The sequence below is a fragment of the Schistocerca serialis genome, chromosome 1 (genome assembly GCF_023864345.2).
Source record: "Schistocerca serialis cubense isolate TAMUIC-IGC-003099 chromosome 1, iqSchSeri2.2, whole genome shotgun sequence".
Lineage (NCBI taxonomy): Eukaryota > Metazoa > Arthropoda > Insecta > Orthoptera > Acrididae > Schistocerca > Schistocerca serialis.
Window position 1 is genome coordinate 598,314,151 of NC_064638.1, and position 19,731 is coordinate 598,333,881.

Here is a 19,731-nt window from a genome sequence, read left to right on the forward strand (position 1 = left end):
TCCACATAAGACAGGACTTTTTTTACGCCAAGCGTATGTTAGATTGCACTCCTTTACTAGCAGCAGAGTCAACTCCATGACTGATGACCTCAGCAGTTTGGTCCCTTAGGAATTGACACACACACAACTTTGCCCAATTACCACTCTAGTTGCTCTGTTTTACAATTCCTTGGTAGCTTTCTGGATGCATGAGACACCAGATGCATACACACAGGTCAAGTAATTTCCATAAATTATCGGTGGTGGATTATTGGTGCGGAACTTGCATCTGATAGCATCCCTGATGTTTCCTACCACATTCAGATCAAGCTTAACTGTTGGCTAGGACATCAATATGAGCTCACCATCATGCTCCTCAAGCCAGTGTAACATGATTTACTCTTGTGACACAGAAAGTTATCCTGCTGAAAAACACCATTACGATCGTGGAATACATCAAGCATGATGGGCTGCAGATGGTACTCAGTAATGATAATCTAGGCCATAGCTGTCATGGTGCCTTTGATTACTATGATTGATCCAGTGGACACAAGGCCAGTGTTCCCCATAACATAATGCTGCCTGCCCTGGCATGGTGCATGTTTCAAACTTCCATTCGCCTGGATGACATCATACCCAGACAACTGACTATCTGTACATGGTCATCAACCTAGTGTAACAAGAAATGTGATTCATCCGATCAGGCAACACATTTATATTGAACCATGGTCCAATATTGATGATCTTATGCCCACTGGAATCATACCTGACAGCGTAGTTGGGTCAAAATAGGAACACGTCGGCATCTTCTGTTGCATTGCCCCTTGTTCAACAATGTGTGCTGTACAGTGTGCTCTGATACACTCGTACCTGCACCACAAATATACTCTGTTACCAGATCTGCATCAAATTGCCACCTTTCCTGCCTTATAGAGCAGGCAAGCCTCCAAAGTCCACATTCTGTGATGAGGCATAGATGTGTAACACCTTGATGCTTACCCATGGTTTCAACATCCTTCAGCCACTTCTCATAATTGTCATTGATACTCAGGACAGATGAATTTGAACAACTAACCAGTTTTGACACTTACAAAATCCTTATTTTCGGGTACCAGGCCACAACAATCTGCTCTTTGTCAAAGTGATTTATGTCAGTGTATTTCCCCATTTCCAGCCCACATCATCACTAGACTTACAGAGTCATATGCCTGCACAGACCAACAGATGGAATTCAATCTCACAGTGGGCAGTGTACACATGGAGCTCTATTTATGCACTGCTGTTAAAGTCAGTAGAGAAAAATTTTAGTTACTTGATGTTCAGCAACTTAACTTTACTGATATTGAGTGAACTCATAACCAGAACATCTGCAGAAAGGTTATGAAAGTCATGAGGAAAACAGTTTATTTTTTAATAATCAACAAATGATGAAATTGACAAAAGTTAAGGAGGACATAAATTAAAATAAACATACCAAAGGAAATTGGGAGCTTCATACACTTGGTATCACATTATGAACAACCACCAACAGCAGAGTGCAAATAAGTAGGAAAATATAGCATAACGCACAAATATCAGCACGTGGTGTGAATAGTGGCACAAGGATGCACTGAACATGTTCAACAAGTCAAATAATGATTCAAAATTACTTAAAAATGAAGCACATCAAGTAGGAAATTATACAGCAAAAACCATAAAATAAATTAATACAATATATAAAAAACAACAAAATTACAACAAAAACAAAAACCATAAAATAAATTAATACAATATATGAAAAACAAGAGAATTGCAATAAAAATAAACATGAAATCTAACATACAGGATAGGATTGGAGGAGAAAACAGATGAAACCTAGATGGCACGGTAGTCATGTGTTGTATTACATAAAGAAAGGATTTTACAAAGACAGGATGTTATTTAGCTGCACTCCCAAAATAAACTATGTATACCTATATGGGAACGGAATCGGTAATTGGGATATAGAAAACTTAATTCCCATATATGTCATAGCTCCCATATATTTACACTTGACACGGCATCCGTACAGAATGAAGTATAACAAAGAAGTGACTAAAGTAAAATTAAGATGGAGGCTCAACAGAGCACTTAGAGTTCACAGATATTAAGTTTCATGGTCAATACAAACTATCAATGCTGTCTGAAGAAGGAAGAGGCCCGATCAGATCAATATGTACGTGACGGAATCGTCCTGCGGGGATGGCAAACATGTCCAGAGGTGGGGAGGTGTGGTGGCTGATCTTGTTGCGCTGGCAAGCGACACAGCTGTGTTCCCAGGTTTGACAGCCCCGTTTGATATTCTTCCAAACAAATCATTCTGATATGGGACGAGCGGTGGCTCGAGTGCCCAGGTGGGATAGGTTGTGCAAGGTACTGAAAACCTGTAAGTGCAGCCCGGGTGGGAGCAAAGGGCGTAGGGTGCCGGTCGAAGAATCACACTACACCTCGTCGGAAATGCCAGGAAATTTAGCCTTTGTGAAAACAAGTGATGTTTGTGGGTCTCGTAGGAGAGCCTGAGTATCTTCGTCAGAAGCTTGGAGGGAGGCCAGATCGGAACGATCAACGATTTGAGAAACAGCACTGATCTGTGAGAAGAAATCCGCAGCGGCGTTACCTGCACCCTTGTTGAGAAACAAGGTCAAAGTAGCGGTAACGTCGAGGGGGTGGGTCTTCAGGTGGGTTGCAGATCTCTACTGCCAGTGGTTTGTGATCAGTGAGGACGAAAAATGAACGTCCCTCGACGTTGGGATGGAAATGTTTGATTGCCTCGTAAACAGCTAGGAGCTCTCTGTCGAATGCAGAATATTTTCTCTGAGCCGTAGATAGTTTCTTGGAAAAGAAATGAAGAGGAGAAACCGTGTCTCCCTTGCGTTGTTGCAAAACTGCCCCCACCGCATTATTGGTGGCATCCGTAGTGATGAATAACTCTGCCGAGGGGTTGGGGGTGGGCGAGTGTCACAGTGTGAACTCAGAGCCTTGAAGGCCTCTACCATCGAAGCAGTCCAAGAGACGGGTTTGATACCGGAAGTTCGTTTGCCTGATAGCACATCCGTCAGGGGTGGCTGAACAGCAGCGGTGGAAGGCAGGTGGGGAAGATAGTAATTGATGGTGCCGAGGAAACGGCGTAGCTCTTTGTAAGTAGCCAGGAGCGGCAGAGATGTGATAGCCTGCACATGAGATTTGGGAGGCTGTATTCCATCAGCGGAGACGGTGTAACCTAGGAAGGAGACTGATGCCTGGCGCAACTGAAACTTGCCTTTGTTGACCTCGACATCATTGGAGTTTAAGGTCTGGAGGACCGTAGACAGATGACTTTCATGTTTCTCTGCTGATCTGCTGAAAACGAGAATGTCGTCTAGATAAGCAAAGCAAAACTCGAACTGTCGCAAGATAGAGTAAATGAAACTTTGCCACGTTTGTGCCATGTTCTTTAGGCCAAATGGCATGAAGTAGTATTGGAATAAACCGAGCGGCGTGACAGTAGCCATCTTAGGAATATCTTCTGGCGCCACGGGAATCTGGTGGTAGGCTCGATGTCAATCAATAACACTGAAAATTGTGGCGCCTGATATCATATGAGTGAAGTCATTGATGTTCGGCGCTGGGTAATTGTCCACGACAATACGAGTGTTTAAGCATCTGTAATCACCGCACATTTGAAAAGATCCGTCATGTTTGGGGACGAGGCGGATTGGTGAAGACCAGTTGCTGTCTGAAGGTTGCAGAACACCTGGCGCCAAAAGTTCATTAATTTGTTGCCAGGCCGAATGCAGCTTGATAGAGTTGAGGTGTTGGACCTTATGCCTAATAGGAGGGCTGTCAGTGGTAACTACTTGTGTGTCATTCCATCAGTGACGGAAGAAACTGAGAACTGCACATGAGATTGGTTAACGTCCTGGCGCCGAGTCTTCGGACGAATAGGGTGCGACGAGGTGTAGCTGTTAGCATGAGTGGGGAAAGGTAGCACAGAAGTCACATGTCTGTTACAGGAGTGTGGTGTGCACTTGTGTGGAGGGGGGTGTGTGCTCGCACAGCGCCGAGCGAAGGGAATGGGCAGCGACTGTCCGCTGTTAACCTTGCACTGGACAACCAGCGCGGGTGAGAGCAGTGCTGGCGTCACACGTGGGGCCACAATGGCCGCTGGGTCATGTGGCCTGTGAGTGAGAGAGGGGTAACTTTTATCAACACGCGCGGTAGCTGTCCGAGAGGTTTGCGTGGTCACAAAACACGTGTATCATTAGCAGCACTGTTTGAAACACACGGCACTGGATGAGGCGAGTGCGACGGGGTAGGGTTGCAATGTCACACGCAAGTAAAGTTTGTGGACTAACCTGCTGAGAGTTTGAGCTAGGCTCGGCTGAGCAATCTTGTTTAGGTGGCGGCACTGTGGACTGCAGTTGCAGAAGCGAGGTACGAGCTATGACGAGCTCACTGTAAGTGGATGCGATGCATTGTTTCAACTTCTCATTGTCCTGGCGGAGTTGCGTCGCCGAGTCATATTCTGACAGTAGGTCGGTAATGCATGTCACAATGTTGCCCGCAAGGGTGGAGCACTCGCGTATGATATCGTATATTGTGGTGGAAACAGAGCATTGGACATAGGTGTGGTGCATGAGATGTGAGTGTTCGTAGGATGGTGGAGCACTGAACCCTGCACGCTATTCGGAGATAGTTCGTAATGAGATAAAAAATCCGTACCAAGGATCAGTTCATCGATGTCGGCAATATAGAATGTCCACAGAAAACGTAGAGAAGGAGATGGGGTCACTGTAACCTTTACTGAGCCTGAGGTAGGTAACGCCGACACGTTAACAGCTCATAGAAGTGACTTTCTCTGTGAAGAAGTGGGTGGAGCCATTGTAGTAGGTATGATCGACGCATCAGCACCAGTGTCAACCAGAAAAGCCAGACCTAACGCAATGTCAGTCACATAGAGACGACCACTGTGCCGGGCGGATGAGTAAACAGAGTGTAATGTAAGAGGACACCTGTTAGGTTCCCCACAGAACTCAGTGTCTCTCAGTTCCTGCGGTTAGCTTTGGCTATTGGCATGGTAATCTGCACTTCTTTGCATTGTCGCCGAACACATTGTGGTACCAGCAGAAAGGGTGAGCAGGGTGAGGAGGAGGTGGAGACTGCGACAGTGGGGACGGCTTGTCCTCGATGATTTGTTTCAGTAAATAGACCAGTACATAAGGTCTGTGGGCGATCTTGGAGTGTTCAGGTGGCTCTGAGCACTATGGGACTCAACTGCTGTGGTCATAAGTCCCCTAGAACTTAGAACTACTTAAACCTAACTAACCTAAGGACATCACACACATCCATGCCCGAGGCAGGATTCGAACCTGCGACCGTAGCGGTCGTGCGGTTCCAGACTGTAGCGCCTTTAACCGCGCGGCCACTTCGGCCGGCTTGGAGTGTTCAGACAGCAAAGAGAGTGAGCCGATGCTCCCAGGAGAAGTAGATGAGGTGACGGCAGAGCGAGTCCTGCCTCTGCCGGCCAAAGGTTGGTATGTGGGGGCAACTGTGCTGATGAACGGTTGCAATGAACCAGTTGATGTTGCCACAGCAGCGAATACAACTGGCCAGCAATGCGTAGGCGGGAGCCGATGGACTGGAACGAGTGTGGTAACAGATGGATCAGTAGATCAGGAGGTAGTTTGGCCGACCACACAGCCCATAGATTGGCGTCAGGCATGGTATGCTTCCAGACTTGGGAGGGGGTGTGTTCCTCAAGGTGCTCCTTGTAGAGAATTTTGATTATTAACTCTTGTGGCAAGCAGGCAAGTCGTTCCATTATAGTCTTCTTTGCAAACTCGTATTTTGGTGCAGGCGCGGCAAAAGGAGCAGGTCACAAATCAAATCTGAATGGTTGTGGAGGCGTGTGACGAGGCAGATAAACTTTGAGTTGTCATCAGATGCATGATGTAACTTGAACAGAAGCTCGACAAGCGTGAACCACAATGCCGGGTTGTCCTCGTATAAGGGCGGTAGCTTCGCCAAGGCCCAGGAGGGGGTGACGACGGCGGCTTCGGTGTCTCCTGCGGTAGTGGCTGAACTGAGGTTAAGTCAGAGGCCGGTGCGGTAGGCCCGATTTAAAACCAGGCGAGTGAATCTGTAGTAGCGTCAGCTGGCATAGTTGACTGTGTGTCACGAACACATGGCGTGGCAGGCACAATAGTACTGTGGAAACGGGCAGATGGACGGCACATGAGGGGGTCCCGGAAACTGGACCGTGAGTGATGAGTGCTGGATGGAAACGACCCGCTTCCAGAACAGGGTGAGAGACTGGCGCGGCAGACACAGGCGGTGCCATGGGAGCGGCAGACGGTTGAGCGACTGGAAATGGGGACCCCCGCAAGTGAGGGGGGGGGGGGGGGGGGGAATTGAGAACGCCACCTGCGTGGAAACTGTCTGATGCATAACATGCCTGTAGTGCATGTGGCAGGCCACTGAGGTGAGGTAAGGGGTCTATGTTAACGCAAAACACTGAATTGTGCATGTAAATTAGACACAGCTGGAACACCACATGCGCGTAACGGATCCGGCGTGGTTTGTAGTAATGGTGGCATTGCACACTGCCTGACAGTATCTGATGTAGCATGCCAGTGGGTGGCTAAACACGTGTTCGAATGGAGATCACTTTGTTCTTGAAACACTCGATTTGAAGAGACACAATTCGAAATATTTTTAAGTTCACGTTTCACTGTCGGTTGGGCAGAATCTGGTGACGTGAAGCCTGAGTCAATTGTTAGCTCTAACAGTGTAGTTCTTGACCATTGAAAATTAATGAGGTTAGCACATGGCGTTGGTTGAGAATGCGAATCACTGTGCGTCAATGATGAATATGCCGTTGCCAAAAAAATGACAAAACTTGGTGAGTGAAGTTGTGCTTCCACATCTTCAAACAAGGCAATGTTTGGTGTGGTCATTGCATAGTGCATATAACCTGTTGCATATGCCATTGCTGAAGAAACGATGAAACTCGGTGAGCAGAGCTGTGCTTCGACATCTTCAAACAAGGCAATGTTTGGTGTGGTCATTGCATAGTGCACATAACCTGTTGCATAAACACTGGCGCAGAAGACACAAAACATGAACAAACTGTGGGGTCCCCACTATGGGGACGAGATAGGAAATCAGGAAATAGAAAACTTAATTCCCATATATGTCATAGCTCGTGTATATTTATACTTGAGACTGCGTCTGTACAGAATGAAGTATAACAAAGAACTCACTGAAGTAAAGTTAAGGCGGAGGCTTGACAGAGCACTTAAGAGTTCACAGATATTAAGTTTCGTGGTCGATATGAACTATCAATGCCACACCTAAAATTAACAATGTGTGGTTTCAGTTGCCAGAAACTGCAGTTGTGTGTGAGAGTTGCTCCTGCATGAGTGTGTGTCTGTCGTCTATTTTGGCGAAGGCCTTGCTGGCCGAAAGCTTATGTGTGACAGTCTTTTTGTTGTGCCTATCTGCGACTCAGCATCTCCGTTATATGGTGAACAGCAACTTTCGTTTTCATAATATTGTTGAAATTGACTATGGGAAGAGAAGGCGAACAGAGGTACCAACTGAAAACTTTTAAGTATTACATATATTCACAAATAGTGAATAACATAATATACTACTGTATAGGCATGCCCATATCTTTACATTTTACGATTGCCATTTATTATTACAGCTGTACTTACTTTAATTAATAATTATATTATATAATGCACTGTTTGTAAATATCTGTAATACATAAAGGTTGTTAAGGGGTACCTCTGTTTTCCTGCACTTCCCACTCTTAATTTTAGCTATACATACTTTATTTTTGTGGTAAAACTTAATAATATTCTGTCTTTTGTAAAATGTGTGTGTGTGTGTGTGTGTGTGTGTGTGTGTGTGTGTCTCTCTCTCTCTCTCTCTCTCTCTCTCTATATATATATATATATATATATATATATATAGAGAGAGAGAGAGAGAGAGAGAGACACACACACACACACACACACACACACACACACACACACACACACACACACACACACACACATTTATATATATATATATAATAGGGAAACATTCCACGTAGGAAATATATATCTAAAAACAAAGATGATGTGACTTACCAAATGAAAGTGCTGGCAGGTCGACAGACACACAAACAAACACAAACATACACACAAAATTCAAGCTTTCGCAACAAACTGTTGCCTCATCAGGAAAGAGGGAAGGAGAGGGAAAGACGAAAAAGGATGTGGGTTTGAGGTTGACATATTTGTCTGCTTGTGTCTGTATATGTGTGGATGGATATGTGTGTGTGTGTGTGCGAGTGTATACCCGTCCCTTTTTCCCCCTAAGGTAAGTCTTTCTGCTCCTGGGATTGGAATGACTCCGTACCCTCTTCCTTAAAACCCACTTCCTTTCGTCTTTCCCTCTCCTTCCCTCCTTCCTGATGAGGCAACAGTTTGTTGTGAAAGTTTGAATTTTGTGTGTATGTTTGTGGTTGTTTGTGTGTCTGTCGACCTGCCAGCACTTTCATTTGGTAAGTCAAATCATCTTTGTTTTTAGATATATATTTCCTACGTGGAATGTTTCCCTCTATTATAACTCTATATATATATATATATATATTTGCTTTTTTATGTAATACAACATAAGACTACTGTGCCACCTAGCTTTCATTTGTTTTCTCCCTATCCTTTACCTTAGAGTTCTTTCTATTTTTATTGTAATTCTCTTTGTTTTGATATATTGTATCAATGTATTTTATGGTTTTTGCTGTATAATGTCCTACCTGATAAGCTTTATTTTTAAGTAATTTTCCTTGCCGAATGTGTTGGGTGCTTCCTTGTGCTTCTATTCACACCACTTGGTGGCCATGTTTGCACATATCATATTTTCTCACTCATTTGTACTCTAATGTTGCTATTTTGATACCATATTGTGTGTATGAAGCTTCCTACCTCCTTTGGTATGTTCATTGTAATTTACGTCCTTCTAAACTTTTTTCAATTTTATTTGGTAATTACTTAAATAAAAATCCACGCTCTCATAACTTTTGTAATATTTCTGCAGATATTCTGAAGATGAGATTATTCAAAACATGTCTACATTTGCTGAGTTGCTAAACATCACGTGACTTAAATTTTTCCTCCAGCGACCATAATAGCAGTCTATAAGAAATCTCCATATCTATAAAACGGTCACATGTCTCTTACTTTACTATACGTCACACCTTAAATTCATCAGCACCAGTTATTATATGAACATGGCAACTATATTCCTGTTTATGGTGGTGGTTTCTCTGTGGTTTGCAATGACTGTCATCATGATCTATTTACCTAACAAACTCAATGTCTATGTGAACATACATGCTATTTTGCCAGCACTGGAGCTGATTAAAATTATTTGAGTTATGAAATTCATCTGTTCTGGCTACACTGAAAGCCATCCAATGCATGTGCCCAGCAGAGAAACCAGTTGACTCAATCCATGAAAACTTTGCCTAAATCTAGGAAAACTGGTCTTATTTTGTTGGTTAATAGTACCCATTGGATTGCATGGAAACAAACTGTTGATGAACTAACTAAAGAGGCTTGTATAATGCTTGCAGTGCACAATGTAAAGTCCATGTAGTGTCAAAGCAGGGCAAATTGCAGCTGGTACCTTCCCAAACATAGTATAGCTCCTGTCAGCCATTGTTTGGGAATATAGTCCTGACTTTCTCCTCAAATGTATCCTCCTCTAAAATACACAATTTTCTCTCATGTGATAGGACCTATCAGTGTGAATAGACTGTGATAAGCAGGTGCCAAATTAAAGAGTTCACCCAGTTTACTAACGGGATGGTAAGTCATAAATTGGATGGGAAATTACCTTCTGTTTTCAGCAATTATAACTTAATGTAAAAAACTTAATACATCTTGTCCTTTCTTTCCATCTGTTACAAAATGTGCTAGAAGTCTTGTAATTTGTAGCACTTTGTTAATTTTTAATCATATTTTTGCATCTCTATTCTTTTCAAGAACTTTTACTATGGTATTACAAGCATTTTTTAGTTGTACCATATGATTTGTTTGCTGTGGAACTTCACATTTTAGTGACTTGTTGATAATGATGTAGTGTCATTTGCCTTTGATAGCAACATTAACAGGACATGTAGCAGACTGCTATTCAGATGGCTCCCCAGCTTTTCAATATTTTAGCTTTCAAATACTTTAACAATTGTTTGTAGTAATATTTGCTATAAATGTAATTTATTAGTTGATTTACATCCATCTCTGACTATCTTGTGCTGTTATTGCTTCAAACAGTGTGTTGTCCATTAGTTTGTGTTTACATCTTGCATTGAAGTTTCCTTGCTACGTGCTTAACATTTCATGACTAACAGTTAGCTGTTGGGTTGGGTCTGAAGGCTAAGTGCCAATAAAATTGTTTGTGCATTTTAGTAAGTTATTCATTTGGTAGTGTTCAGTATTTCTTGCTGCTTCTTGTGAAATAACTAGAGAATATTTTCAGAAAAGTTTGCTCAATGTGTGGTATTCAAATTTGCTGATTGTACCAGTGGCCATGTGAAATGTATGTCCTAGACAAGGACACGTGAAGTATTTGTGGTACTAATGTTAGTGGTGGATTATTGATGTTACCTAGTAGTTACTTTGTTTATAGAGAGTAGAGTTTGAAATTACTGGAGTTAGCTCATAAAATGTTCTGTAGTAGCATAACTTAGGTAATGTAGATGTATAGTCTGTTTTTAATACAGTTATAAAATTTTTACCATGAGTGAAAAGTGTGGACTTTGTCATTGATAGGCGAGTACTGGGTTACTGTGAAAGATTTATGTGAAGTGTTTTCATTTGGCAGAATGCAGGGGTGGGGTGGGGGTGGGTGGTGGGGGGGATGGGGGGGGGGGGGGGTGGCAGTGAGATACTCTCCTGGCACACAAGATCTATGCCCTTCAGGTATAGTTACAAAATGCAATGGAGGAACTAGACAGGATGAGGAGAGAGAAGGGGCCTGAAGAATGTGAAGTGGCAGCTGCTATGAAGGCAAGAGAAGGATATATTCAGACAGCTGCACTTCGTGTATGACCAATAGATTTGACCAACTGTCAGAGGAAAGTGGAGAGGTCTCTCTTGTATCTGTAGGTGTAGGAAACATGCAGAAGACCTCAACAGTTTAGAAGGGTAATCAGTTGTAAACTCAAACAGAAATGATAAGATCCTGCTGTGAGGTAGTTCTCATGTCATAGGTGTAGCCCAACAGTTGCAGAGACTGTTGGGGAGTGAGTATCAGATCACCCGCGTTGTGAAGTCTAGTGCAAAGTTGCCTCTGTCGAGTGATAATGTAAGGGAGTTATGTAAGAATTTTACAAAAGAAGGTCAGATGGTAATTTGCTAGAGTTCAGAATATTCTTGACAGGGGCAGAAGAATGACATAATTGGTGACCTGGAAGGCTGGAGAAGACTGTTGCTCAAAGTGGTCTCACAAATGTGCTCTTTGTGCAGCTGATTCCGTGTCCAAATTATCTTCATGTTAAGACAGCTGTTAGGTGTGTTAACATGGGGCTCGAGAAAACACTGATGACAGAGAGTATGGCTCACACTGCAGTGGTCCCAGTTGATTTACTCATGGACCAAGTTTCACTAGGAATGGTCTGCACCTCAGTAAGTAGGGCAAAGGTGGGGTCGGCAAAGCTTGTAGGTTACAATGTACAGGTGGTTGGGAAGATTCCTGTAGTGATTGGTATTAAAGTTGCACCTCTTTTAGACTGAGGAATCTGCACACACACACACACACACACACACACACACACACACGCACACGCACACACATACACACACATTTTAAATATAATTACAAACTACTGTGGCTATATGGTCCAGAAAGTAACAGATGTTCCAAAATAAAAAATTAACAATATGAAAAATCCAAATTTTGTTATATACATTTCAAACATACACTTATGCTATTTTTCTACATAATTGCCATTCTAATTGAGGCATTGATCATACCACAGCATATTTTCTTTAATACCATCTCTGTTGAAATCTGCAGTCTGCGACTGCAACCACTGGTTTATACCAGCATGCAGTACAACATCAGTATCAAAGTGTTGTATAGCACGCCATGTCTTCATTGCTGGGAAGAAGTGGTAGTCACTCAGTGCCATATCTGGTCCATATGGTGGACAATCACACGCCTCCCATGCAAAACCCTGTAGGAGCTCGCAGGTACAACTGAGGTGTATGGATGTACGTTGAGGTACAAAAAACAAAACTTTTGCACTAAGTTATCTCTGAGACTTATTCTGTATCACCTACTTTAACTTTATCAGTGTCACAATCATGAAATGATGATTTTCACAAATTTCATCATTGATTTTCATCACCAGTTCGTCAGTCACAAGGCTAGGCTTACCACTGCAGTCCTCATCCTCAACATTGGTATGGCTATTTTTAAAGCATAGGCATCTTATGAATGGAATGAAATGTGATTTGATTGGTTTCTACATGAAGACTGAGCTGTGGCTGACTGTAGCTATTACAATAGAAGACTGTGTATGACTTTGGCCTAATATTTAGTTGCTTTCAGTTGTTACCAATCTTAGTTTTCAGCATTATGTGTCAAAGAGTATCTTCATGGTACATATCAGTAAATTCAAATCATTTTAAATCCAAATGCACAGAACATTTCTATTACTACTGATCCTTGCAGTATACTAAAGCACTGTGCTGCATATGTTTGCCCAGTAATTTTCCACATTTGTAATATTTCATTTGATATTGGTCAGTGATAAAGGTACTTATTAGTGAAACTTCTTTATAAAAAAGCAGAAAGGGATAATTTTTACAGTTTTAGAACTGTTTTTATGTCATCTGTGTTTCCTAAAGTTACTGAAAAGGCTATATACATCAGGGCACTTGCTCATTTCAGTTCACATAATTCGCTGTATAAATGTACAGTTTTGTTTTAGAACTGGTTTAACAACTGAAAATGCGATATTCTCCTTCCTCTCTAAGGCACTGGACAGATTAAACAAAAAGTTACAAATGCCATGCACCTTCTTTGATTTAAGCAAGGTGTTTGGGTTGATAAAAATATTACTGCAGATTTGGACCATTATGGAACAAGAGTAGCAGCTCACAATTGGTTCGTCTCATATCTTAAGAACAGATAGAGAAATGTCTGTAAAGAGAATGGCTGTGACATGGGGTTTGATTGGGGGGGGGGGGGGGGGAGGGGGGAGTTGTCATCCCTCAGGGCTCAGTGCTGGGACCATTATTGTTTCTTGTATGCGTATATAAATTTTATATCTTTCAATATCGCAGGTGATTTCACAATATTTCTGTTTGCTAATGACACTAGCTTGGTGGTGAAGGATGCTGGTTCCAATATAGGCAGGGTGTCAAATAGTGCAGTTTGACATAAGTTCATGGCTTGCAGAAAATAAATTGACACTAAATCACAATAAGACTCAGTTTTTACAGTTCCTAACACACAATTCAACTGAAACTGATTTTTGTATTACATAGGATGGGGATGTAATTAATGAATATGAACAATCAAGATTCTTAGGTTTTCAGATATGTGGTAAGCTGTCATGGGAACCCCATGCACAGGATCTTGTTCAAAAACTGAATGCAGCCATACTTACCATTAGAACAGTATCTGCAGTAATTGACAATCCAACATTAAAATTGGTCTCCTTTGCTTATTTTCATTCACTTGTGAAATACGGTAACTACACTCCTGGAAATGGAAAAGAGAACACATTGACACCAGTGTGTCAGACCCACCATACTTGCTCCGGACACTGCAAGAGGGCTGTACAAGCAATGATCACACGCACGGCACAGCGGACACACCAGGAACCGCGGTGTTGGCCGTCGAATGGCGCTAGCTGCGCAGCATTTGTGCACCGCCGCCGTAAGTGTCAGCCAGTTTGCCGTGGCATACGGAGCTCCATCGCAGTCTTTAACACTGGTAGCATGCCGCAACAGCGTGGACGTGAAACGTATGTGCAGTTGACGGACTTTGAGTGAGGGCGTATAGTGGGCATGCGGGAGGCCGGGTGGACGTACCGCCGAATTGCTCAACACGTGGGGCGTGAGGTCTCCACAGTACATCGATGTTGTCGCCAGTGGTCGGCGGAAGGTGCACGTGCCCATCGACCTGGGACCGGACCGCAGCGACGCACGGATGCACGCCAAGACCGTAGGATCCTACGCAGTGCCGTAGGGGACCGCACCGCCATTTCCCAGCAAATTAGGGACACTGTTGCTCCTGGCGTATCGGCGAAGACCATTCGCAACCGTCTCCATGAAGCTGGGCTACAGTCCCGCACACCGTTAGGCCGTCTTCCGCTCACGCCCCAACATCGTGCAGCCCGCCTCCAGTGGTGTCGCGACAGGCGTGAATGGAGGGACGAATGGAGACGTGTCGTCTTCAGCGATGACAGTCGCTTCTGCCTTGGTGCCAATGATGGTCGTATGCGTGTTTGGCGCCGTGCAGGTGAGCGCCACAATCAGGACTGCATACGACCGAGGCACACAGGGCCAACACCCGGCATCATGGTGTGGGGAGCGATCTCCTACACTGGCCGTACACCACTGGTGAGTGTCGAGGGGACACTGAATAGTGCACGGTACATCGAAACCGTCATCGAACCCATCGTTCTACCATTCCTAGACCGGCAAGGGAACTTGCTGTTCCAACAGGACAATGCACGTCCGCATGTATCCCGTGCCACCCAACGTGCTCTAGAAGGTGTAAGTCAACTACCCTGGCCAGCAAGATCTCCGGATCTGTCCCCCATTGAGCATGTTTGGGACTGGATGAAGCGTCGTCTCACGCGGTCTGCACGTCCAGCACGAACGCTGGTCCAACTGAGGCGCCAGGTGGAAATGGCATGGCAAGCCGTTCCACAGGACTACATCCAGCATCTCTACGATCGTCTCCATGGGAGAATAGCAGCCTGCATTGCTGCGAAAGGTGGATATACACTGTACTAGTGCCGACATTGTGCATGCTCTGTTGCCTGTGTCTATGTGCCTGTGGTTCTGTCAGTGTGATCATGTGATGTATTTGACCCCAGGAATGTGTCAATAAAGTTTCCCCTTCCTGGGACAATGAATTCATGGTGTTCTTATTTCAATTTCCAGGAGTGTATATTCCGGGCCAAGTAGTGGTGTAAGTTCTAGTCGACCCCTGTTCAGGGGTCTGGGAACTCTGACACTGACCTTTCATTAGACATTTTCTTTGATGTTGTTTGTTGTTAACAACAGGAGCTTATTCTCAAGAATTAGCAGCGTTCACTCAGCTAATACTAAGCAGAAGTCCAACCTGAATTTGGATTGCACTTCCTCAGCTCTTAAGCAGAAAGGTGTGCAGTATTTTCCTATGTTCACTTTCAATGAGCTGCCATAAGAAATAAAAAATCAGAGCAAGTCATCCATGCATTTTCAAGTCTAAAGTGAACTGCCTTATGGCTCACCTCTTCTGTTCTGTTGGGGACTTCCTGGAAAAAGTTAAGCAAATTCCTCTATTACATTGTTGATTAGCTAGTATATATTTAGCAGCTTGTTGTTTGCATAGGATTCTTTAAAATTTTATTTTATCTGTTTTGATTTTTTCTGATGTTAACATTGCACTTTGCTTCCTCAAATGGCTACCATCATAGGTTTAAGTTATTAATCTGATGATGTAAATCTGCCACAAAGTGTAAAAAAATCCATTTGAAGAAATAAAGTGTTGCCTAGACAGACAATTTTGTGTATAAGTGCCATCATGGTAGCAGACCTATGAAAAGATTTTTTCTTCCTTGATAGTTTAGTCTTTGAAACAAATTTTTATGACACCACTGAGTTTTCACAGTGTAAGACATATAATGGTAAAAGAAAAGTCAAAAGCATGGAAAAACGTACCAGGTGAATTAGAAATAGAAAAAGATCTCCATTATTTTTCTTCAAAATTACAGAAAAAAGTGCTCACATTTACTGACTTATCCTTAGATGTTATTAACAAGTCATTATTTTTCGACTGAGGTCTATTTAAAAGGACAGTCATTAACAAAGGAATGCACAATCATTGCTGAACACGTAAATCATATTTTTGGATTGCTCTTCTAACATTCTTAATGAGTGCTAATACTAATAACTTTGATGTGAAATGTGTCACTATAAATCACTGCAAACAAAAAATTCATTGTACAGACATACAACACTTTATATTAAAGACATTTAAAAAAGTAAAGGGAGAAAACCATTTGTCAAAAAGATCATTATAATTTAATAGTAATAACCTTAGAAAAGGCACAAGCTGATAAATAATTGCAGCAGAAATTGTTTCATGTTAGCATGTACAGACAAGTCTAACCACTATGAGATCACAAGGACTGCTGCTGGCACAGACATTTTTATGTATTTTTTTTTTTTTTTGCTTTTTACTATGACTTAATGCCAGTGTAAAAACATCACCAGTACTTCATTGAAAGCTTGGCAATGTGTGTGACATATCACTACTACAATATCATTTGCAACAACTATCCACTGGAAATTACTTTTCAGTAGTGATAACATTTGAGATCTGGACAAGCCTTGTTACTTTTATCAGATCCTATATCACAAAGTGTTGCATTAGTTGTGAGTGGTGCTCAAATGATAAAACTGCAGGTACTAGTATTTTCAACTCGCCCCTCTTCACTCTGAACTCTTCAGTAAGCAGTTTCTCTGAAATCTTGCATTGAAGACTGGTGTTCATGAGAGCTTCACTTGATTCTGTAAAGATGAATGTGAGTTATTATTATAAAAGGCAGAAACAAACAATTTTGCAGGCATGAATAATTATAATAGCATATTATCTTACTTGGTGGCCTTGTGTTTTTCATCCTGAACAAACCAGTCTTGGTTTTCCATCAGTTCACTCTTCCAATATTCTGGAAAAGAGGAAAAGTGATTTTTTAAAAATAAAGGCTAAATATGAGTGTTGGAACTGTTGTAGTTAGAAATATTTTAAAAATTTCACAACTTGTGTAGCCTAACATTGGTGTGAGACAGTTCTCAGTTCAAAGGAAGGTAAAGAGCATGCCATCTTCAATATGACAATGTCATTTACTACAGCACTGTGGTGTTCAAACAAATCTTCAAGTTGATGTTCACTCTAATATAAGCTATGATGAATAATTAATAAAATTTTGACAAGGACTACAGGTGTCTGTAAAACAACAAGTTTTCAGCTGAGGGAGAATATTATAATCTTAAATCAGACAACCCTGCAGGCAGAATAATTAGCCTCTTACTGCATTTTATGATATTGCTTCATTTGGTTTCAGTTATATTTGAGTTATGAACATTCATTGATTCATTTATGCAGAATGTAGAAGTTATTTTTCAAAACAATTTATACAAGCATCAGACACCATCCAATGAGAAATTTGTGGATAATGCTTTGTAAAACATTAATGTGGACTTTACTCACTAAACTCAGCTAATTATTATTGTTGTGTAGCCCACCAGTTATTAGAGGATACCTCACTAAAGCAAACTAAGAAGGGTGAAATGTAAAAACTGAAAACATGATTTCAATTATATAGTACCACTTTTACTTTTTATTGTCATTAGAAGTATTATTCCACCTCATGGTTCAAATGGCTCTGAGCACTATGGGACTTAACATCTGAGGTCATCAGTCCCCTAGAACTCAGAACTACTTAAACCTAACTAACCTAAGGACATCACACACATCCATGCCCGAGGCAGGATTCGAACCTGCGACCGTAGCGGTCGCGCAGTTCCAGACTGAAGCGCCTAGAACCGCTTGGCCACACCGGCCAGCTTCCATCTCATGGCTTTTACCTTGTAGCAGTATTAGAAATGGAGATTTCGCAGGCACAGAGCATTTGCAGTGCCTGTTTACAACTTACAATGGATAAATCAATGAACAACTAATATGACTGAAGAAGTGTCAACTTTTTTTCAAAGTAACAGCTTTCTTTCTGATATGTTTCACTAGATGTAACGGATACAAACAGGAATAGCAGGAAGCAATATAGTGATGGTTCACTGTTAATGCAGCATACAGATCGAAAAGAAGGAAACTTAAGGCTGAATGTCCAATCGATGTTAAGGTCATTAGACACAAGGCACAAACTCAGATTTGAGAAGCCATGTGCTTCCAAAGGAACTGTCTTGTTATTCACCTTAAACAAACTATGGAACTCACACGAAACCTAAATGAGGATGGTCAGAGGGGGATCTAGACAGCTGTCCTCCCAAATATAAGCCTACTGCTTTAAATATGTGCCACCTCAGTTAATGGTGCAAATGAAGGTTCTGTGATCTGCCTTTCATTAATGGATGCACTGACTCATCCCACACTACTGAAGTCTCTTCTCTTTGATACAATCTGCAAAACACGATCAATGAGTGAAACACAATAAAACAATGTTTGTAGCATATTATACAGGATAACTGTAATTAAAGTTTCATTTTCAAAGTGCTATTGAAAGAGAACTACTACTCAGAATGACATAAAATTTTAACAATACATAATTGTTGCAGAGGGAAAGTCATGGGACAGTAAAATTACCAATAGATGGCACTGTAAGCATCTTAATGGAAATGTGTTTTTAACATAAATGGGGTCAACTACAAATAACCAATGGTTTCAGTTGCACGTATGCCATCCATACCGTTCAATATGCATGATTGCACAAATTCACCAGTCAACAGTTCTGGCATTGTTAGACAGGTAAGCCCATCCAACATGGCCAGATCGTACCACACTGGATGGGAAAAATTTGTCTTTAATTGTCTTGAGGCCACGAACCACATACAAAATCAAAATGACATTAGTTTTTAATTGTCCTGGGGCAAAAATACACATAAAAAGCAAAACGACATTGGTTTATAGCTGTCGTAAGACTGGTGCAACACATGTTGAATATGCTGTCTACCATTTTCTGCCCAAAGTTGAAACCGAGAAACAGCACGTTCCACAACACATCGGAGTGTCTCAGGGGTCACATTCAGAATGTGTTGCACAATGCTTAACTTCAGTTCATCTACATTCATAATTGGGGCACTGAACACAACATCTTTCTGATAACCCTATGGCCAGAAGTCACACAAATTAAGATCAGGTGACCTGGGTGGCCAGGCTGTATGGAAATAACCACTGATAATTCTAGCATTTCTGAAATGCTTCTGCAGCAACTGAATCATTGGCTCACAATGTACAGAGGAGCACCATCTACCATAAAAATAATCTTACCCACACGTCCACACTGCTGAATGGCTGGAATAACATTTGTGTGAAAAAGACTCGTAGCATTTACTAGTGACAGTACAGGTAAAATGACTCACAGGACTCAACTCCTCCAAAAAATATGGCCCTATGAAAAACAATGCCGTCAACCTGCACCACACAATCACCTTTGCAGAATGAAGCAGGAAGCAACTCCAGAACAAGGGTGATTCTGCATGGATAGCAATGCAGGATGTTTCATAAGATTTTATTCACTGTGCTCACAGGCATGTCCAACATTCAGGCAGTTCCCCATGCTCTGCGGGTTTCTACATCTAAATCTATGTGGATACTCTACATCAATAACATGCTATTCTAATTTGACATCATTCTGGGCAGTGCTCCTCTTTCTACAGCATTTTGAAACTAAAACTTTAACCATGGACACCCTAAACACACCAGAATCAGTATGAAAACAAAACTTTAAGTCATTAA

The 19,731-nt window shown here is 42.0% G+C and overlaps 1 protein-coding gene across 1 annotated transcript in view; it reads right to left on the bottom strand.

The window, feature by feature from the left end:
* Positions 1 to 15,925: 15,925 nt before the first annotated feature.
* LOC126477012 (retinol-binding protein pinta) overlaps positions 15,926 to 19,731 on the bottom strand; it is a 60,470-nt gene continuing 56,664 nt past the window's right edge. The window contains exons 7-8 of the mRNA XM_050103585.1: positions 16,858 to 16,927; positions 15,926 to 16,769 (exon numbers count right to left, since the gene is read on the bottom strand). Coding sequence (XP_049959542.1) covers positions 16,760 to 16,769; positions 16,858 to 16,927 — 80 coding nt within the window. The 3' untranslated portion in view covers positions 15,926 to 16,759. The remainder of the gene's footprint in view (positions 16,770 to 16,857; positions 16,928 to 19,731) is intronic.